Here is a 20,467-nt window from a genome sequence, read left to right on the forward strand (position 1 = left end):
TATTTTATAATAATATACAGTGCCACTATGACACGTTCATGAAATATTCGAATCCCTCGGGTTTTGAAGATACCTATACCCTAACCGTGTTACACATCCCATGCAAATACTTTAAGTTGTGGTTCATATAAAATTATCAACACATATAAATATTAACTAAAAAGTAAACATGTCAACCGCAGTTATGTTATGTTTGATATTTTCAGGCGATCTGTGGTGTTTAATGAAAATAATATTTAGCCAATGAGGCAATGACCAATTAATACCAATATCCTGTCTGGTACCTACCTATATAACATAATGACAAACCGAGAAATCGTTTCATCCGTTCAGATGCGAGGTTTGATCTTGTTATTTTCATTTGGATGATAGGATATTATGATATTATTATTATTACTACCTACGATACGCATACATGAACAATAACAACAACAATATAAAATTGATTTGTAATAATAATTTACAGTAACATTTATTATAAAAACAACGATATAGTTATAACGTTATATGAAAATTCGACCGGTATATTATACACTATAGGTAAATTAGATATTACGTGTATATATTATTATTGCCAGAACATGCATAATATCATATCGCTTGTAGGCATCTATAATTTAATATAATGTAATAATAATAATAATAATAATAATATAAACTACATTTTAAAGCCTAACCCTACGAATTATATGTTGACGGTGCGACCTGTAGCCGCTGCTGTAGATGCGCAGTGCGTGATGTATACACAATGCACGTATAGACATACATACACACACACATTTATATATATAGACATTTAATACATTATATAAATTACTGTTGTTTTAATAATAGGATAAAAAAAGAACCCCAAGAGTAGAGAAAATGGAAGTAAAAAAAAACTAATAATGTCCCAGACTGGTTTGGTTAATGGTAAATTTACATTCTGGCAGGACTGCAGGAGAGTGAGGTAGGTAGATACCCCAAAATGAAATCATCATTTTTTGAATTAGGTACCTATCCATTAAATATGTCTATGCGGAGATGCACTTTGGTCAACTGGTTTTAGGACGCAGCCGCCGCCGCCGCCGCAACCATAGCTACAGTGTGCGTCCTAGCTGTCGTCATCGTCGTCGTCGGTGAGAAATGTATATTTTTATTATTATTCATCTTCCGTTTTTTTTTTCGTTAAGGCGGTTTGAAAAAATAGCCCTCCCAGCTGGTAATTACATCGCTGTTGTGTTATTATTGATATGTATTAACATGGCAAGTGGGTGCATAATATATTATGTATAATTTATATATTTATAGCCATATAGGTGGTAATATACACGTGTACAACAAGATGTATAATACATATAACTAAATTCAAAAGGGAAAAATAACATTTTCTTTCAAAATAATATACACATCATGCGTAGGTACGTGTGGTTACTGGTTAACGGTCTGTTTTTGGTGATCGAGTTGAAGTCACAGACTAATAAGATACACCCACCTTTAGTATACCTTCTACTTACCCATCCTACCTTGTATCGATTACCTATTACATATTTGTGTATTATAAACCACAATCAAGGCCGTCGTTTGTGATTTAATAGAGATCTCCGTGTGCGTCCTATATACAGTAGGTACATATACATATATATATACATGGGAGTGTGTATACTAATAATAATAATATCATTATTATGTAAGTCATAAAGATGAACTGTAAAATTGGAACATGGTGACTGGTTGAAATTTGAATATTATTATGCATAACACTACAGGTCGAATAGGTAGGTAATTATTATTTATAGGCTTAACGGTAGTTTCCCGCAAGCGATTTCGATCCTCGTAATTAATGAATGACTAGTCACTGGTCAGGTGTATGCCTAATATTTAAATTCTGTCTATTGTCTCTATTATACGTAATAAATTATGGTTTATAATATAATACAGGATGATTTACCGTAAGTATGCTCACCCTGCACATCATTTACTCTATTAACGGACTTGAATCGAGTTCTGGTTTTTGGAATTTTTATGTGTACTAGAGGATCATATTTTCACACATTTAGATTTTTTTTATACCGGTAAAGGAATGTAATGAATTATGGAAGTAAACATACAAGTTAGAAGAAAAGGAATACAATTCTGATTTTAAAATTAAAACAAAACAAGAAGTGAAAAATCACGAAAAATCATGAAAAATTACGCAGCTTGAGAAATTACCAACAAATTAAAAATTAACTCTCCATAGTACCATCCTGACTCGATTTCCGTAAGCAATACATAGATAAACATATATTATGTAGGTAAAAGTTCTGAGCACTTTTTCGTCAGTTCAAACATTTTTTGTATCAATACTCTGTCCAGCGAGAGACCACGCCGTCTACGCATCACCCTGTCACGGTAGAATCGTTCTTGGTGGCAGGGTGTCGTGGAGGGATGCACAGAAGAACCGATTTTCGTGTGGCCACGACGTATTCTCTAGCTGGACAGAGTATAGTACAACTCAAGGAATAAAATTAACAAATAATCAAACATGCGTAGGTTTATATTAGTATTTTATTCATTTAAATAGAAATTTAATAGATATTATATATAATGAACATTATAATTTATTGGTACGTGATTTTTGATTTTGTATAGATTTATTGAATACTAAACGCATAGTTGGACATTAGTTTTAAATACGATGTCCTTATATAATAAAACAGGTTATGTATTTTAATCTTAAATACAAATAAGTTTATGTTGTAACGGTTAACTAACTGTTGTCATGTTAATTGGTATCTATAGGAAGTAGGACTTACTTCACACTAATAAAGTAAGTTTAAATCATTAATTTTAGATTTAAAAATAGGTACTTACACAATTCAATAAATTTTTATGCATAGGTAGGCACAATATTTTTATACGGTTTAATGATATTGTATTCTAAATTTTGGTTTTTATTAAAATTTGTATACTTATATACTTATAAAATGTTTGTTGATTATTTGTATAACAATGTTTTAATAATCCCAATTAAAGGTGAAACTATTGTTTTTACAGTTTATATTGCGGAGACATAGTCAATATGTTCGTAAAAAATCCACTTCTTTAATAAATGTTACATTTAATATAACATAAATATTAGGTGCCTATTTACAAAAGTTCTATTTAACAAATTGTTCTATTTTAAATTCTGCCAAAAACCACACACACGTGTACCAACAAACTTACCCAACCCAAAAACCTACACACTACGGTACCCTTCTTCACACGCCTAATGGCCTATGTTGCCGCGGGTTAATTAATAAAAAAAAAAAATTTATAGTTTTTTATCAGAAAAGCGTTCATAGTATTTTTATTTATATTATACAAAAAATAGTTTTTGAAAACTGTTTATCAATATTTTCCGTGGATAATATATTTAGCCATGGTATTTTCCACCTTTAAAAAACTTCAAACAATTTAATCCCATAATATTTTTATCGCATTATAGTGATAAACAATAAATCAGTGGCCTTAAATTGCATACACAAAGCGCCGTCTGCCATTTATAATATTATAATGTTAATTATACTTTAGTCGCAATTTTATATTGAATACTTTTACGACTTTCCATATTATAATTTATTTTTAAACCCATAAAAATTAGTATTTTTGGACATAAGCATTATACAATTATACAAGGTAACCTGCTGATATTAAAAAATTAATACATTTTGAATAACTTAAGTTAGAAAAAGTTGAACTTTAAATGTGAATTTAAAAATATCAGATGATGGAAAATGCCTAGCTCAAAATTTGTCTAAATATTTTTAAGATTTTATTGTGCATCACAAATGATTAGTTTTTGAATTACAACCACACTTATTACTATTTATGTCAAGTAAAAATCACAGTTTTACTTGTTTTTTTTATAAAAATGTTTGTGTACATATAACACAAATTTATGAACTTAAATAAAGTATATTAAATATTTAAATGATACATTGATACAAACCAACTAACTACAATTTACACATTTAATAAATAATATAATTTTACTTTTGAGTTGTGAATTATGATTAGAGCTCAGATTTAAATATAATTTAAGTAAGAAAATGCCTTTAAAAAATACTACATATTGCATAATTTACTTATATCAAATTATAAAATTTTCTAAAAATTACCTTAGTTTGTTTTTAACATTAGGTTTCTATTGACAGACCGTTGTGCAGTCTTTCACACTTTTGTCTGATACATTGCCACATGGCTAAAAAAATACATAAAATAATAATTAACACTTTTTAATTTTTCCTTTTATGGAATATTCGATATGATGTACTTAAAGTTAAAAAAATATGTTCCATTGATTTGTGTGCTTATTCACACTACACAACACCATGTTTTGAGTTTGAGACTTAAAAAATATAACTAATTGCATTTAAAACTGCGCCCTAGTTGTGACCTATAGATATGAATTTAAAAACATTCAAAATTATAAAACATAAAATATTAGTATACATATAGTGTGCACTATACATTATTATTTTTGAATTTAAAAATGTTACGAGAAAATGAATTCAAATTTAAATATTCAATATTTATTTGTTTTATCATTAAATCTTAATTATTAATAATTGTCTTGTAATTTGAAAAAAAATCTAATAATGTTATATTAAAACAAATAAAATATTATTAATGACAAAATGTTAAAATAACATTTCTAATGTTAATAGGTAGGTAGGTAATTTTTACAATGTATTATTATTGCGTTATCATTATATTATAACTCAATAAATGGCTTACATAGTTAATAAAAATAATAAACTCATAAATCATAAAGTATGAAAATGAACACAATATTTGATATGTTAAAAGTATGAAAAGTAAAGAAAAATAGAGAAAATATATTAATAACAATAACTATATTCAATAAAAATATTTATTTTGTAACATAAAAAGTTCACAGAATATGACATATTAAGTACAATTATCAATCAAATTAAAAAACAATTAAATAATTTATTTGATGTAATTTTCTTATCATTCTCTGCTGCTGTAACTTTTTATCTTCACCATAAGCTAGTGCTTTAAAAAGATAGATATTTTAAGATACATACTGTACTGCATTTTTGTTCCAAGCTTAAAATGTTGCATGAATAATTTAATAATAATAATATCGGAAATATTTTAAGTGAATTAAGAAAACTTCATAAAAATCCTAATAATCAATATAAATCACAATATTCTTTTGTAATTATAGACAGCTAAAATTTTTAATTGTTGAATTATAATTAATATGTCACTATTAATGATTAAACTTATTAATTCAATAATTTCTTCTTTGTTAATTATATGATGTAATATTTATAGATGAAAATCATAGGAATTTGGCAACTTCTTTCAATTAACTAAGCCACTAAGGGAGTAAATACAATTGATTATTAAATATAACTAATAGGTACAAGGTATGGCCACATTTAGCCACATTTCTCCACTAGCAATTGGTCATCTCAAAGGAAGATATCTTTTTGTGAATAAATCAACCAAAATATAACAAATGTCAATACCTAAAAAATAAATAAAAACTTATTAAACTGGATAATGTAAGATAAATATTATCATGTTTATAAAATATTTTACATTATATACATATAATTTGAACAACAAATACAAATAGATAATTGTTTTAATTAATTTATTATTATATGAATAATTATGAATTATAATTAATACTTAGTTATATAACATTGATGGAAAAAACAAAAAAATAATTATTGTTTGTATATTGTCGATAGATTTTATCAACCTATCTAGAATCTATTACTCATCAATACAATATGTAAAAATGGGAGAGTAGTAATATAATAAATGTAATAAATGTGTAATATCTAATAAAATTATAATTAATAATAGTTAATTTAAGAGTTTTTTTTTCCATTAAAATTATATGATAATTAGTAATAATAAATACAGTAAAACATATTACACAAAAAATTATGTTTGTATTCACAATTCAAATTACCAGTTTCATATATGAGATTAAACAATTTAAAGCTAATATGATAATTTACCAAACCTAATGATAATTTGTTGTACCAAATATAATATATTATATTATCTTCATAATGAGTATAATTTGAATTTTTTTTTTGATAAACATAACAATTTAGTTATCTGTTTGCTTTAGTTTATTAAAATATTTTTGATGCATTTTGTCAATTTGAAATTTATCAACATTTTCTTTTAACAGATACAGGACTATCCATGAATTCAATGAGTATGAATAAAAGTAAAATGTAGGTATGCCTATCACAAATTGTATTATTAAATCTTGTACACATTATACAGGTATCTACTCCAAAAGCATTATTTCATCTGACATGTGCTTTTCCCAAATTTTGAGTAACATTATTGCTTAAATGATAAAACTTATCAAAAAATATTAAGAAGTAAGACTATGTAACCAACTGATTAGCTAAATTATAATGTAAAATGTATTTTATATTTTGATACTTTATCACTTCAACATTCACAGACTTGCAGTACATTAAAAATGAAAATTATTCATCTTTTTAAATGCTTAAATTCACTTGGAACATTATTTTTAATCATAATACTTAATTTTTTCTGTTATAATGTAAATTTATTACAAAAACTAAGCCAATTATAAGATCCATATTTGATACACTATATGGTTATACATAATACATTATACACGAGGAAAAGGTTGGACAAGTCAACTAATTTTCATAAGTCTTTAAGTAAAGTGTTATCTGGTAGTATTCTTGATGAAAATTTTAAAATTAATGGTTTGAGTGAGAATATAATTTTATATTAAGTTTCATTTATATAAGTCATTAAAAAAAAAAATTTTAATTCAGAAAAAGTGAATTTAACACTTTAAAATAATATGACATAATATATAATATTTTATTTATATTGTATAGATATGATATTATGCTAAATTATATATATTATTGGTATGAATTAGTTTTTTTCTTAAAAAAGTGGAGAAAAAAATGAAATCAACAAATATTGAAAAATTTTAATTACCCAAGTAATAAACTTCTCATTTTTTTCTGATTACAATGAACAAAAATTTATTATCAAGAATAATGAAAGTAACCAATCAACTTTTTCTTATTATTTATACTTTTACAATATAAATATAAATAAAATGGGATGACGAGGTGGCCGAGCGGTCTAACGTGTCGGCTGTGGCTCAGTCGGACCGGGTTCAATCCTTGACCATCGGGCGACATTTTTCTCCGGGCAAGTCACGGTGTCCGGATAACAAGTGCCGCCATACTCCGGGGCATGGCAGAAACCTACGGGTGCCCCGATAAAAATTCTGTCAAAGACTCATCCACACCTATAACACACCTATCGTTCCATAAACCTACAGTACCACCCCCTTCCCAATGGCCTAAGTTGCCGCGGGGTAATTAATAAAAAAATAAATAAAATGGCTATATTAATTATAAATAATATTTACATTACCTGAATGTATTTTGATTTCAGCACTCTCTAATCTGTTTTCTCTCTTTAATCCATAGACAATAGTTTGTATCCTGTATAACCAACATTGAGTTGCTAGCTTCAGTATAGAGTAGTTTCCCAAATTGTGGTTCGTGGATCATTGGGAATCCATAAAATCGTCTATAAATATTTGAAATGAAATTATTATTTTACTATTTTTGGTATAATTGTTAAGATTGCAATAATTTTGGCAATCTCTGAGGGATCCATCAGAGATAAAGCTGGTGGAACGCAGGTTGTTAAAGTGTTTGACCAATTTTCAAACTTTAAGTTAAACAAAAATAATCTGTGCTTGAATATAATAATTAGTAGGTACCCTCAAATAATGTTCATGTTTATTGTATCAAAAACTTCTCCTTACAAAAAAAAAAAAAAAATATGCATATCTTAAGTATCCTTAAATTTTTTTTTTATTGAAAGTGTTCTTATGGTGATGAGTATGTAAAATGTTATAGATAAAAAATATCTAAATCTCACTATAAATTTAAATATTGTAAAAAATCCAAAGTAAAAACACAGATAATGTTCTTAAACTTTGAGTTTAAGTCAAATCACTTTATATGGCTAAATATGACATAATGTTGGTTTTGTTGGACGCTAATTTGATACCTTGTGCATGGGTCAGAGAGAAAAAAAAGTATTGCAATGACATCTTTTTTGAAATATTTGTTATAAATACTCACACTTAGAACACATCAACAGCTCGACCAATATTTCTAAAAATAAATAGATATAAAAAATGAGATTAGTAAATATAAATATAAATCTAAAATAGCTAAATAATGATTTTAAATAGTGGATTGCATTTTCAGTAAAATAAAAAGGAGAATAATGACATTCACATAATAAAATTAGAAACAATAATTTAAGCATACAATTTAAATATAAGTTACCCATTGAGTGTGTTATCTTGATGGATTTTTCAGGAATAAAGTAGCTTACTTGATCATATTTAATAACCATCAATAAGGATTATGATAATATTCGTAAAAGTAGTTATTTATACATTAGAAAGCAAAAATTTAGTGGAAGATTATAAATAGTTTACACTTCGCAGGTAGACAGTATTACCAAAGTGTCATATTATAATGTATAGAAACAGACCACAAAGTGGGATTAAGGAAAAAATTGATTTAGTTAATTCCAAAAAAAGTCTAAAAGTAAACAATACACTTTATGATCAACTAAAAAAAAAAAAACATACAAAGTATTATTATTATTATTATTATGATTATTATTTAAATTTTATTTTATTATGAATGTAAATGTATTACAATAATTTTACAATTAAAAATGAAATAAAATAAATTCATTATTTTATTATATTTTTACATTTACGAATATAAGGAGATTAGTTTAAGTTCTAACACAAAGCAGATAAATTAGAAAAGTAAAGATTTTCAATTTAATTTTATTGTTTTTATACTTGTAATACAGTAAAACAAATAATACTACAAATAAATAAAACACAAAGTTCTTGAAAGTAGTAATTATGTTTATTGGTAACAACCAGTTTCGATTAAAAGCCATCTTCAGATTCAAATTGTATAATACTATATTAAATACATATATAATATTTTTATCACAAAATAATTGAAGAACATTTAATTTATTTTACACAATTTGTATATCTTTTATACATAATTTATTTTATTTTTAAAACCTAGTACTAAGAATGTTTTATAATTTTAATTTTTTAATTTTTATAAATGTAAAATCAATTTATAAGTTTAATTACAAATGTAATATAATTTTAAATTAAAATATAAAGTAAATAAAATATTATTAAAGGCCATTTAAAGTCAAACACAATATCTAAGTAAGAATGGAAAATATAATTATCATTTTTGATATTTTAAAAACTTAAAAGATATTTCTGACAAACATTTAACCAGAATTATCTTGTGAAAATTATTCAAGTTGGGATGTAAGCATAATGATAAGTTTAAAACGCTAATATTTACTGTGCATTACTGATTTTTTATTATAACAATATAATTTATTTATTTTCAATAATTATTATGGTGCAATTGTAATTATAATATGTTTAGAGTGTGGGTACATGTTACACACGTGCAAAACGTAAAATAATACAGTATCATAATGTATAAGAACTAACATTGCTATATAATTGACAACAATATTAATTTATTTAGTTTTGGCAAAACTACAACAATTTTTACAAGATATATAATTATAATTTTATTTGCTCATATTCTTAAATATTTTGATGACATTTTTTAAAAGAACAGGGACAAAACATACATAGAAGTGCCAATAACTATGTTTACACATACACCAAAAGAGTAAGTATTATTGTCGAAAATGAAACTCATCTCCATGTGATTTTTTACAGACACAATACCTATTCAATATATTACGTACCACATTTTTAGATTTAGTATCTAGTATGTGTATGCAGAAATAATGAAGAGTTTTCAACAATATGAAACTAGTATGATATTGTGCATAAGGAAGGGAGCATATGACAAAAAATGAAATAAAATTAAGGGGCCTCACTACTGATGTCAATTTTAGCTAAAGACCTTTAGTTTTGACAAAATTAAAGTTTGTTGACATCTGATTTTGATTCAAAAAAAATATTTGAATTCATAAAAAACTCTATAGATTGTACAGAACATTTTCCTTAAGTATTTTTAAGTTTTCAATTACAGTTCACAATAATATAGGATTTAATTTTTAAGAAGTGTGCTATACAATTTATTAACAATTTTCTGTAGAGTTCAATTTTATTTCAGAATAAAAATTAATGGCAGCAGTGAGATGTCCTGATAAAATTAATTATTTAAAATACACATTATTACTTAAAAACACAAATTATTTTTTAAATGTTTCAGGTAATAAAAAATAATACAATATATTATTGTTAAATAAAATAAATTAGAGGGCCTATTATACTTATACTTAATAATATTTCATTTATCACATAAACTATTTTAAAGTATAATATAGCATACATATACATTAGGGGATAAGCAACTAAGAACTGATTATTGTAAGAAATACATAGATCATACAATATAAGATATTAACTAGCATATTGAAAGAGTATTCCCTAGAACATATTTAAACTGTTCCATTTAGCATTAAAATAACTTAATGTTTTTAATAAAGAAAATTAAGAGCCAAATTTTTAATTCCAAGATGTTTGTAAGGATACTTTTGAAATAAAAAAAGATTATGTTTATATATATATATATATATGTGTGTGTATTCTATTTAACTTACAAGTTATAAGAATTAAGGCATGCATATTTTACAAATAATGAAGTTAATACTTCAATGAATATTAACACTGATACCTTTTTAATTATAAATAATAAATAATAAAAATGATAAGTTGAAGCATCAACATGTTATTTGATAACTACACAAAGTAGTAAAGAAGCGAGTAATTATCTTATTATTTTTTGAAAACCCTTAAGTACATTCTATAATTATAAATATATAATATCAATAAATGTAAGCAGAACAGATTTTATTTATTAGATTTCATACTAATTTGTTAAAAATTAAGAAATAAATAATAATAAATACAAGATATATTATCAATATGATCTACAAAAATATAATGTAAGAACTAAAGGTATAAGCTATAAGCAGTGATTGGAAACAATTTAAACTAAAAAGTGAAACATTATAAATTGGACACAATAAAATATATTAAATAAAAATGATATATTAAAACCTTAAAATGCAATAATTCCACCCATGAAAGTGATTTTTGTCTATAATGTTTTAAATTAAACTCCATAAAGAAAATCAACCTTGCTAAAAATATTTTAAAAACAAATAAAATGTTTTTAAAATTATCCTCAAACTTTTGAAAATCAGAAGTTTTCTAAATGATTATTAAATAAATTATAAAATAATTAAAAAAACTACATAAAAATAAAGAGATGAAGATGGGTAGGACAAAACATTAGTACGAATAGCAATAATTGGTGGATTTGGGATCAATTAGCATTTAGTAAGGAGCAAACTTGGTCCTGTCCGCTTTGGTTTTTTCGCCCGAAGGACTGCGATTTCTCTGGAAATAATTTTTCGGACGATGGACACCTGTGGTCTGTATCGGAGGGGATTGATTGGCGCCAGATAAGGCTCCCAAGAGGTCGGTTAGGCCGCCAAGAGCAGATAAGCTGGATAAGGCATTAATGGCACCCGGCTTGGCAAATAGTTGAGCCAATGGGATGGCGGACGACAAAGGAGATGCGGCCACTGTTGGAGGAGTGGGCAAGGTTGAGCTGGATCCATCATCAGGACTAGAGGATGAGTTTGCCCCCTCAAGATTGGCTTTCTGCAGTTCCACACTAGAGAAGAAATTGGGATTAGTGATAAAAAAGGACATATAATACAATACGAGGGATTTAATGATAACACTAGGATTCTCAACTATGATCCCATAATTATTGTCTTAAATATAATAATAAAATTGTACCTCATTTCAATTAAGTACTTGGCAACTGATATAGAATCTTTGTTTCCTGTAATTGTTATATGCCGATCTTCATTTTCACCATTTTCATGAGTTCCTTCACCTTTAGCTATATGTACTAAAGCACCACTTATTTGTCTATATAAAATACATACATATAAAATATTTACTACTTATTATTTTTTTTAAGTAGAAAAATTAATTTTAAATATTACCATTAATATGATTAATACATAAATCTAGACTCAAGATCTATTCATAAAAACTATTCTTCTAATTGTTTATATAAAGATTTATTTTTAAATTGATTGTTATTTAAATGCAGATAAATTATATTTTGATTTAAAAGTAAACAAAGAATTATAAAAAACATACATTTTTATTTGAAGATAGGATACTATGACACAACTTACCGTATTTCTGCAATTTTGCTTCCTCTTCTGCCAATGACACATCCGATTAAATCGTTTGGTACAGTCATTGATATTGTCTCAGTGTTTGAATTAGAATTTTGATTTTTATGTTCCCCACCACCATTTCGGTTTTGACGATTACCAGTTCTCAATTGACTTCCAGCCAATGCAGCCAAGGCTGAAAATATAATGTTTTATATATTTTAATTTAATACAAAATTATACAAAGATAGACTGGTTTAACACATGTTGTCAACTTAATTATTTATAATTAAAATCACAAACTCAAGTCCCCATAACAGTATAATGTATTAGTTCAACCGCACAAAAATAATTTTCAAGTATAAGTCGTCCCAGCCAAGTGTCACCAATGGGTCATTTCTTAATTCAAAATATTCATGCTACTATTATAATATCATATATACTTATTGTGCTATGTTGTAAAGATTGTGTATTTCAAATTGTAAAAAAAAAAAAAGTATAAGTTATTTGAAATATGAAAGTTGTGTTCACTACAAATTAATTAAGATAATGTTTCACATCCATAAACTTATTGTTTCCAATGTAAAAAAGAAGAGTAATAAACTAATAAATATTGTTGGTGTTTATAGTTTTTAAATAACATGAATTTAAAAAAACCTGAAATAGTTTGCTGTAGGTTTCTAGTTTACCTCTTAATTGTAATGGATGTTTTGAATATAAGTTTAATAACAAATTATTTCATATGAAAAAATATCAAAGTAGGAACAGTAGATTATTTCTAAGAACTTTATAATATAGTTTAAGCACGCTACCAGCCATTAACATTATTTTATTTTTTAATAGGTAAAATTAAATAATATGATCTCATTAATTATATTATAATATTTTTTTTTTTTTATTGGGAGTTGAGGCTTTGACAACAAGGGCCATTAGCCTGTGGAACTGTTGGTTTTGGTACTTGTGGATGTTTTGGCAGAATTTTGTATGGCACCTGTAGGTTTCTGCCATGCCCAGGTGGGGGGTGGCAGCCTCTCTTTCAGACAACATGAACTGCCAAGAAAGCAATGACGCCCATGACCGTGATTTGAACCGGTGACGGTGCGCGTCACAACCGATGTCTTAATAAGCCCGGCCACTACACCCCCTCCCCCACCATTATAATAATATACTGTATTATAATATCATACATATTAGATTAAAGGTAGTTATTATAATGATTCCGTACAATAATTATAATTATTAATTGGTAGGATTACTTTACTGTTTTTGTCTTTGTAATTAATTTTTCTATGTACCATTAATCCCTGGGAGTATAGGATATATTTTATGACACATTGTTTTTACAAACTATACTCTATGGTATTATGCTACATTGAACACCCCAAACTACAAAAATGATTTGAAATACTAATCAGTAATTAATATGAAACCACGTTTTCTCACTTATATCCAAAAATAAAAATAAATTTAAAAACATATTAATACATACCAGCTGGATTGATACCTCCAGTTGATGCAGTTCCTAACCCAAGAGCTGCAAGACTAGCCAAAGGATTAGTACGTTGTCGTCCAAACTAAAATAATGTTAAAATAGTATAACAAAATGTACATTAGTAAATATTAATAAATCTTATTAAGTAATACAAAACTTACGTCATTACCAACTGCACTACTAGCAAATCCTGAAGTTTTACTACGAGGATCATAAGGAATTGTTGCACTGCGTGGTGGAGACTGAAAAATTATAAAATATATTAGGTATTTAATGTTATTTTAAAACACAATAACATCAGTAACTAAAATGTACTGAAAATCAAGGGCAAACTAATGCGACAAACATTGTGAATAATGGATATAAATATTATGATATACTATAAATTAGTTTCTTAAACCTCAAGGAGAATCAAAATAAACTCAACTTATGTATTTTTCAAGTTATATACTTCAATTACAACTTATAAACACTTCAAGGGGCAAACAAATAATTGCAAGTTTGAGAAAAGGAACTTTTTGAGTAATTGTGACTCCACAAAATTATGACTTCATATTTTAATCATTTTGTAAAAAAAAATAAGGCTGTCTAATAACCATCAGAATTTGATTTTAATATGTCATATAGGTAATTCATGACTCAAATATAGTTCACAATAACTAGAAATAACCCTGACTCAAAATTCAAAAATATCTCTTCTGTCCAATTAATTTAAATACCTTAAATATAATTAATATCTATAGAACATTTTATATCTCATGTAACTACCATATGCCATACATCAACTAGTTAGTTTGCCTAATGCTTGAAATAAATATTTTATTTTTTCTTACATCTAATAGGACGTTGCACACTTGATAAACACATTGAGATATTGTGCCTGTGGTACCAGTAATTGAGACTAGACGTTCAGTTGAATTGGGTAACATGTCTGATGCTACTTGTATGGCAGCTCCACTTGATTCTCTAATTTCTTTTATTTTACATCCACCTTTACCAATTATAAAACCACATTGAGATGCTGGAACAATTAGCTTAAATGTCAAAGGAGCTTTTGGGCCATTCCAATCACCATTTTGTCTTTCAAAAAACTAAAAAAAAAAAAGAATTAAAATGTATTATTCAGATTTACATTTCCATAAAAATTCTTACTTCTTCAACTTTTAATCCAATAAGTTCAGTAGCTTTACAAATTGCATTTGTAGTTCCAGTAATGGTCACAATACGTTCTGGAGTTGAACCATCAGAGATTAAAACTCTAGCACCAGACTAAAAAAATATTTAAATATTTAAATAATATCAATAGGTTGAAAAATTGTTGAATTATTTACCTGATCTCTTATATTTTTTACAGTTTCACCTCCTTTACCAATCACATTTCCGACTTCCTAGGGTCAAAAAAAACGTATTTTATCATTAACATGAATCTACTATAGGTACGTACATATAATATAAAATTAAATGGATAAATTTAGTTCACAATTATCTTACTCTATTTTAAAGGAGATATGAAATATTTTGATAATTATATTGTTTTTCAGTTTAATAAATATTAAAACTATTGAAAACATGGAATGTAAACAGATATGGACAACAAATGCATGTGTAGCATGCTCTTAAATAACAAAAAAATAAAGTAATATACAACATACTCGGCCATGAAATAGAATCCGTATAGTCAAATTGACATCGTTGTAATCATTGAAACTAGATCCATTGGAACTTTGCTGTACGTTTTCCATTTTCACCTTAATAGACAGAGTCAAAAGTTTATTATGTTATATTTTATATTTACCTAATTAATAACAGAAAAATAAGATATTGAACCGCCAGGTCAAGACACTAAGACAGGTTAAAACACTGACTGTATGACATACCTACTATCTATACAGTAATGCAGTATGCAAATTGAACACACGAGACAAGGCGAACCTACGATCGCTGCAAATTGAAGTTAGATTTCATTAAACAGTGTTTAACTAATTAATAATTAATTAAGTATATTTCAAAAGTATATTCATAATTTGATATTAATATTGAATTTTATGATAATAATATTATGTGATATATTATAATGTTATGATGTACGCATTATTTATTGACGGACCCATAGAATACTGTGGGATAGACGCAAGGAATAATGCAGTGTTACCGTTTATCAAAAAAAATAATACTCCTCACAACTCCTCCCACAAACATTAGTATAAAAAAACTACCTATAAAACAACTTATAGGTGTACAAATTTGCTGTTGTACATGGTTATTGGTTATTGCCTTGCCTTATTGGCTACATAGTACATATTATTAATAATACAATATATTATATTATTATTATAATTATAAAATAACACTAATTTATATTTATTATAAAATTTATAAAAAAAAATTTTGCATATTGCATAGGAATTTTGTGTACATTTTGGTACTTAACAATTTAATTCGTATAATAATCAATTCTAACTTCTAAAATCTTAACTTTAAATCCGAAGTTCTAAGTGCGTCTTACATTAGATTAAGACAGTATAAGTTATAATGTATTAAGACGATTTGTTTGTTAAAAAGTGATAAGTTGAAGTATGTAGCAAATGTATAAATTATTGTTGCTACACAGTTCACCCTGGTTCATCAATATCTAATGGTTATCATCAATAAACCATATTGGACACAGCATCGCCAGAACAATTAAAATAGAAATCTTATTTTTTGTTTTTTTGTTGATAAATGAATAATATTGTACTTCAGTATGGGCTTAACGTTCTGAACTCGTCACGATCACTGCAGGAGTACTTATAGAAAATCGGTGGTCACATGTGGCTCTCATAGTATTTTGTTGTGGTCCTCGAGTAAAATGTATAATTAATATTCATAATTGAAATCGAGAAATGAGGTCTAAGATAGTATGGATTGGACACAGGATTAAAAACGTTTGTAGATGCCTTGTTAAGTAAATAAAACTAAATGTTATGAACTTAAATTAACTAAATTTGATATGATTATTTATATACGTTTAAAATAAAATAAAGTATAATATTTAAATTGTGGCCCGTGAAAAATTTCGATTTCTTTTGGCCCTTGACGTCAATATGGTAGCTGACCTCTGTTATATAGAGAGTATATTTATGAATGAATTTAGTTATCTTTCAGGGCGGGATTTTTGAATTCTCATAAATTGCAACCGCAAGTGTTGTAGCATTACGGACGACCAACGACTCGAAAACAAATTTAATTTAGTCGTGGATAATGACTGATACATCATACACGATGCCTTTAGTATCAGAGTCGAATAATAACTTACTACTATATAACACTGGTAGACTTATTTCCAATCCTAGCGACTGGTTAATTAATTAATCGCCAAACATAGTAAGGCAATGGACATAATAAAATAATATGAAACGATTTGAGAATTATTGAAATTAAAATCCATTTACCTGATATATAACTCGTGAAGTAGTTTTAGGTTTTTTCTTATGGCGGCCGGTGGTGATGTATATTATAAAGGTAAGTTTGTAAGTACGATGTGCAATTTTTGGTAGGTTTTTAAATAGACGCGGCCCCGATTTGATAGAAAGTCGTCTATACGACAAATGTAGTAATATTCTATTCAATTATCGTATCTACGTCGATGGTTGGGGACGATGATTCCGAAACGGCCATACAGTAGATGGGGCATATACTAATCTAGTGGTATAATAGAATTAATGATTTGTGATTTGCATTATTAACTTCCATTAAGAAGCCATCTATTCTATTCTGAAGTCTGAATTTTACGGCGAATGGCGATTGGCGATTGGCGATGTAATTTTTGTGATAACGTTGAGTTTTGAACACTATATAGCTGATAGTACAATCTCTTTTTTATGGACTAAAGATTGCCGTATAGTGATATCACAGAAAAAAATGGCTGATGATATTATATATGAAGTTTATCATCCGCCATTATGAGTAGGTCAAATGAACAGTGAAGCCTGAAATCCCACCAAAATTTGAATTCTTGTTTAAAGTATTTGAAGTATAAATTTTTTTAGATGTATTAGATTCTGAGTGAAGCATTCAAGATTTGAATTTTGACAAAAATCGCAAATTATTTTAAGCTAGAAATTCATAAAAAATTTTCTTTTTAAATCTAAGATTTGAAAATTTAATGCAAAATTCCCCTTACAAGCTTGTCAATCTATATCACCAAAAAAATTTCGACCAGAAATTCAAATTAAATTTTTATGTGCGTTTAAAATTAAAAGTTTTACAACATTGGATCTTAACCGGATCACATTTAGCAATTTTCTTATTTTGGTATAACTAAAACAAATGACCGCAGATAATTGAAATTTTCAGTGAATGTTTATAAATAGGCATTTTATATATTTGATAAGATTTTCAAAATATTTTGATTTGTTTTGAGCTGTTTACTGACATTTTAATTTTTCAACTTTTTTAGTTTTTTTTTTCTATAAATAAATATTGATAAGAAGGTATTTGTTGGGTAAAAAGCTTGAAAATTTAATGCAAGGCTCCTAACACATTTTTACAATAGCTGTTGAAAAATATTAAAAATACATAGGCACAATTATTTTTCATCCGCATTTAAAGTTCAAATTTTGACAACATACGTATAAAAATCACGAAAATTCGCAAATTATTTTAAGCTAGAAATTCATTAAGAATGTTCTTTTTAAATCGAAGATTTGAAAATTTTTAATAATCTATAATATATCCTAGACAGATAAACCGTCTCCACTCAGAATCGTTTTTCGTATACGATGATATAATATCATTGGATTCAAATTTAATTCCATCCATTACAGTAATCCACTTCCTGCTGTACAGCAAAGTGACATCTACGACTTATTATATTTTTTTTATTGATATTCATCATTGACACAATACATTATGTATACATTATAGCTTGTTATTCATAAATTTGTTGAATACAATATTTATATAGTTTATTCACTAAATTTATGATTTTTTTTTATTAAAATAGAAAATGTACAATCTATAGTGAAATGTACAATAAGTAAATAGGATAAATATGACGGAGATTATTGACATGATAATTATAGTCATAACTCATGAGGAAGGAGGCTGTCCATTGATAGAACCCTTAAATGTAATTATGGTTAAGCATTTAGACCATTTAGTAAATCCCTAAAAAAAAAAAATTATAATAATTCATGTTACATGATGTATCATGTCTTCATCATTAGCCGTGGTGAAGGAACGTGCATTATTTTGATTTTTTTCTTTCCTATAGGGAACTAACCTAGTGTAGTGGTGGATGGAGAAATATAGTCGTGTACGTGTGCGAGTGTTTTTAGTTAAATATTACTTGAATAATTTGTTTATGTAAATACTTTGTAAATATTTTTGTAAAATAATAGATAAGTGTATAAACTTGTAGTATTTTCACCTTTATAATTTAAGTTAGATTGAAATATTTCTTGTAATATTTTTTTATATTGTATAATTGTTAGATAACCATGATATTTATAATGTATACCTACTTGTGTTTTTATTGAAATTACGATAATTGTATATGAATTTAGTATGAATGATATTATTATACAAATTTGTGTATTAATTTGTTATGCATATGATGTAGTCATGTGTGGTTAGACATCATATGAGGTATTTAGCAATTAATGTAGCTGAGAATTACTATTTTTAATAAGGTGTGACGAAAACTGTCTATGTTTTTATTGAAATGATTAAATTTGTACAGATTTTTGTATTAAAGTATGCATGAATGATGATTTACTACGTGAATGTTTTAATACAATTATTCTATATACATATTATATAAATTATATATCAGGAGGATATTTTTATTTTTCTATGTTCTTATATATATATATTTATCGAAAATGGTATTTGAATGGTCTTTGGGTATATTTACTGTGTCCAAATACCTGTGTCAACCAAGATAACCTGTAGATCGTTGTAAGAATTATCTAATTATGGTTTACGGTGGGTAAACTATAAAATCAGAAAAAAAATGATGAAAATGTACTTTGAATAAGTTTACAATAAATATTTGATGAAGAAAATAAAACTAATGAAATATACTAGTTTTAATGAAACTATGAGACTTATGTATTTATTGCATGCTCTTTAAGACATTTCCACTTACATAATAACTTTAATATTTTATATGTATTCATTGAAATTGCATGATTTTATAACGTATATTATAGCATTTTTATATGATTTTATAGAAAAATTACTAAGAAATGCTGATATTTATGAATTTATTTATTTATTTTTATATATACTTAAATTTTCACATATTATTGTTATTATGCGATGATGATAATAATTAATTGTGTGTGTAAATATAAATATATATATATTTATGCCTGGTTGTTCATCATACGAAATACTTAACACCTGCAGATGAACTTAAGAGCCTCTATTTTTAATAAGAATAAGTGATGAAAATTGCCTATATCTCTATTGAAATTATTAATTTTTTACGTATTTTTTCTACTAAAGTACCGATGTATGAATGTTGAATGATGATTTATTTTAATAAAATTATAATACTTTATGTATTAATAATAATTCTAGAAAATGTAGTGTAAACAATATATTAAGATTAAAACACAATACATATTATATACATAATATAAATATAATAACAAGTTT

General features: G+C 26.3%; 1 protein-coding gene across 3 annotated transcripts; it reads right to left on the minus strand.

The window, feature by feature from the left end:
• Positions 1-4,845: 4,845 nt before the first annotated feature.
• Positions 4,846-17,537, minus strand: LOC107164562 (poly(rC)-binding protein 3-like). 3 transcript variants are annotated; one of them, XM_089222697.1, is made up of 13 exons: positions 17,254-17,537; positions 15,475-15,570; positions 15,154-15,210; positions 14,975-15,091; positions 14,656-14,913; positions 13,984-14,064; positions 13,820-13,904; positions 12,349-12,526; positions 11,939-12,073; positions 8,373-11,810; positions 8,163-8,195; positions 7,441-7,599; positions 4,846-5,507 (listed from the first exon to the last, which is right to left on the minus strand). In XM_089222697.1, exons 2-10 carry the CDS (start codon positions 15,562-15,564, stop codon positions 11,468-11,470), a joined length of 1,344 nt encoding a protein of 447 aa, XP_089078823.1. In that variant the 5' UTR covers positions 15,565-15,570; positions 17,254-17,537; the 3' UTR covers positions 4,846-5,507; positions 7,441-7,599; positions 8,163-8,195; positions 8,373-11,467. The 3 variants fall into 3 exon arrangements, with proteins under 3 accessions (XP_089078823.1, XP_089078822.1, XP_015367909.1); XM_089222696.1 differs by lacking the exon at positions 17,254-17,537 and adding an exon at positions 15,700-15,895 and having other exon boundaries at positions 4,846-5,025; XM_015512423.2 differs by lacking the exon at positions 17,254-17,537 and adding an exon at positions 15,700-15,895.
• Positions 17,538-20,467: the final 2,930 nt, after the last annotated feature.

This window comes from Diuraphis noxia, unplaced genomic scaffold (genome assembly GCF_037042655.1).
Source record: "Diuraphis noxia isolate RWA-SAM2 unplaced genomic scaffold, SU_Dnox_SAM2 contig0003, whole genome shotgun sequence".
In the NCBI taxonomy this organism is placed as follows: Eukaryota; Metazoa; Arthropoda; class Insecta; order Hemiptera; family Aphididae; genus Diuraphis; species Diuraphis noxia.

Bases quoted from the DNA above. Each gene is read 5' to 3' on its own strand.
- LOC107164562 (XM_089222697.1), bottom strand. From the start codon at position 15,564: ATGGAAAACGTACAGCAAAGTTCCAATGGATCTAGTTTCAATGATTAC. The intron at 14,914-14,974 runs GTAAGAATTTTT...TTTTTTTTTTAG, and splicing joins TTGGATTAAAAGTTGAAGAA to TTTTTTGAAAGACAAAATGG. The intron at 12,527-13,819 runs GTATGTATTAAT...TTATATTTTCAG, and splicing joins TGGAGGTATCAATCCAGCTG to CCTTGGCTGCATTGGCTGGA.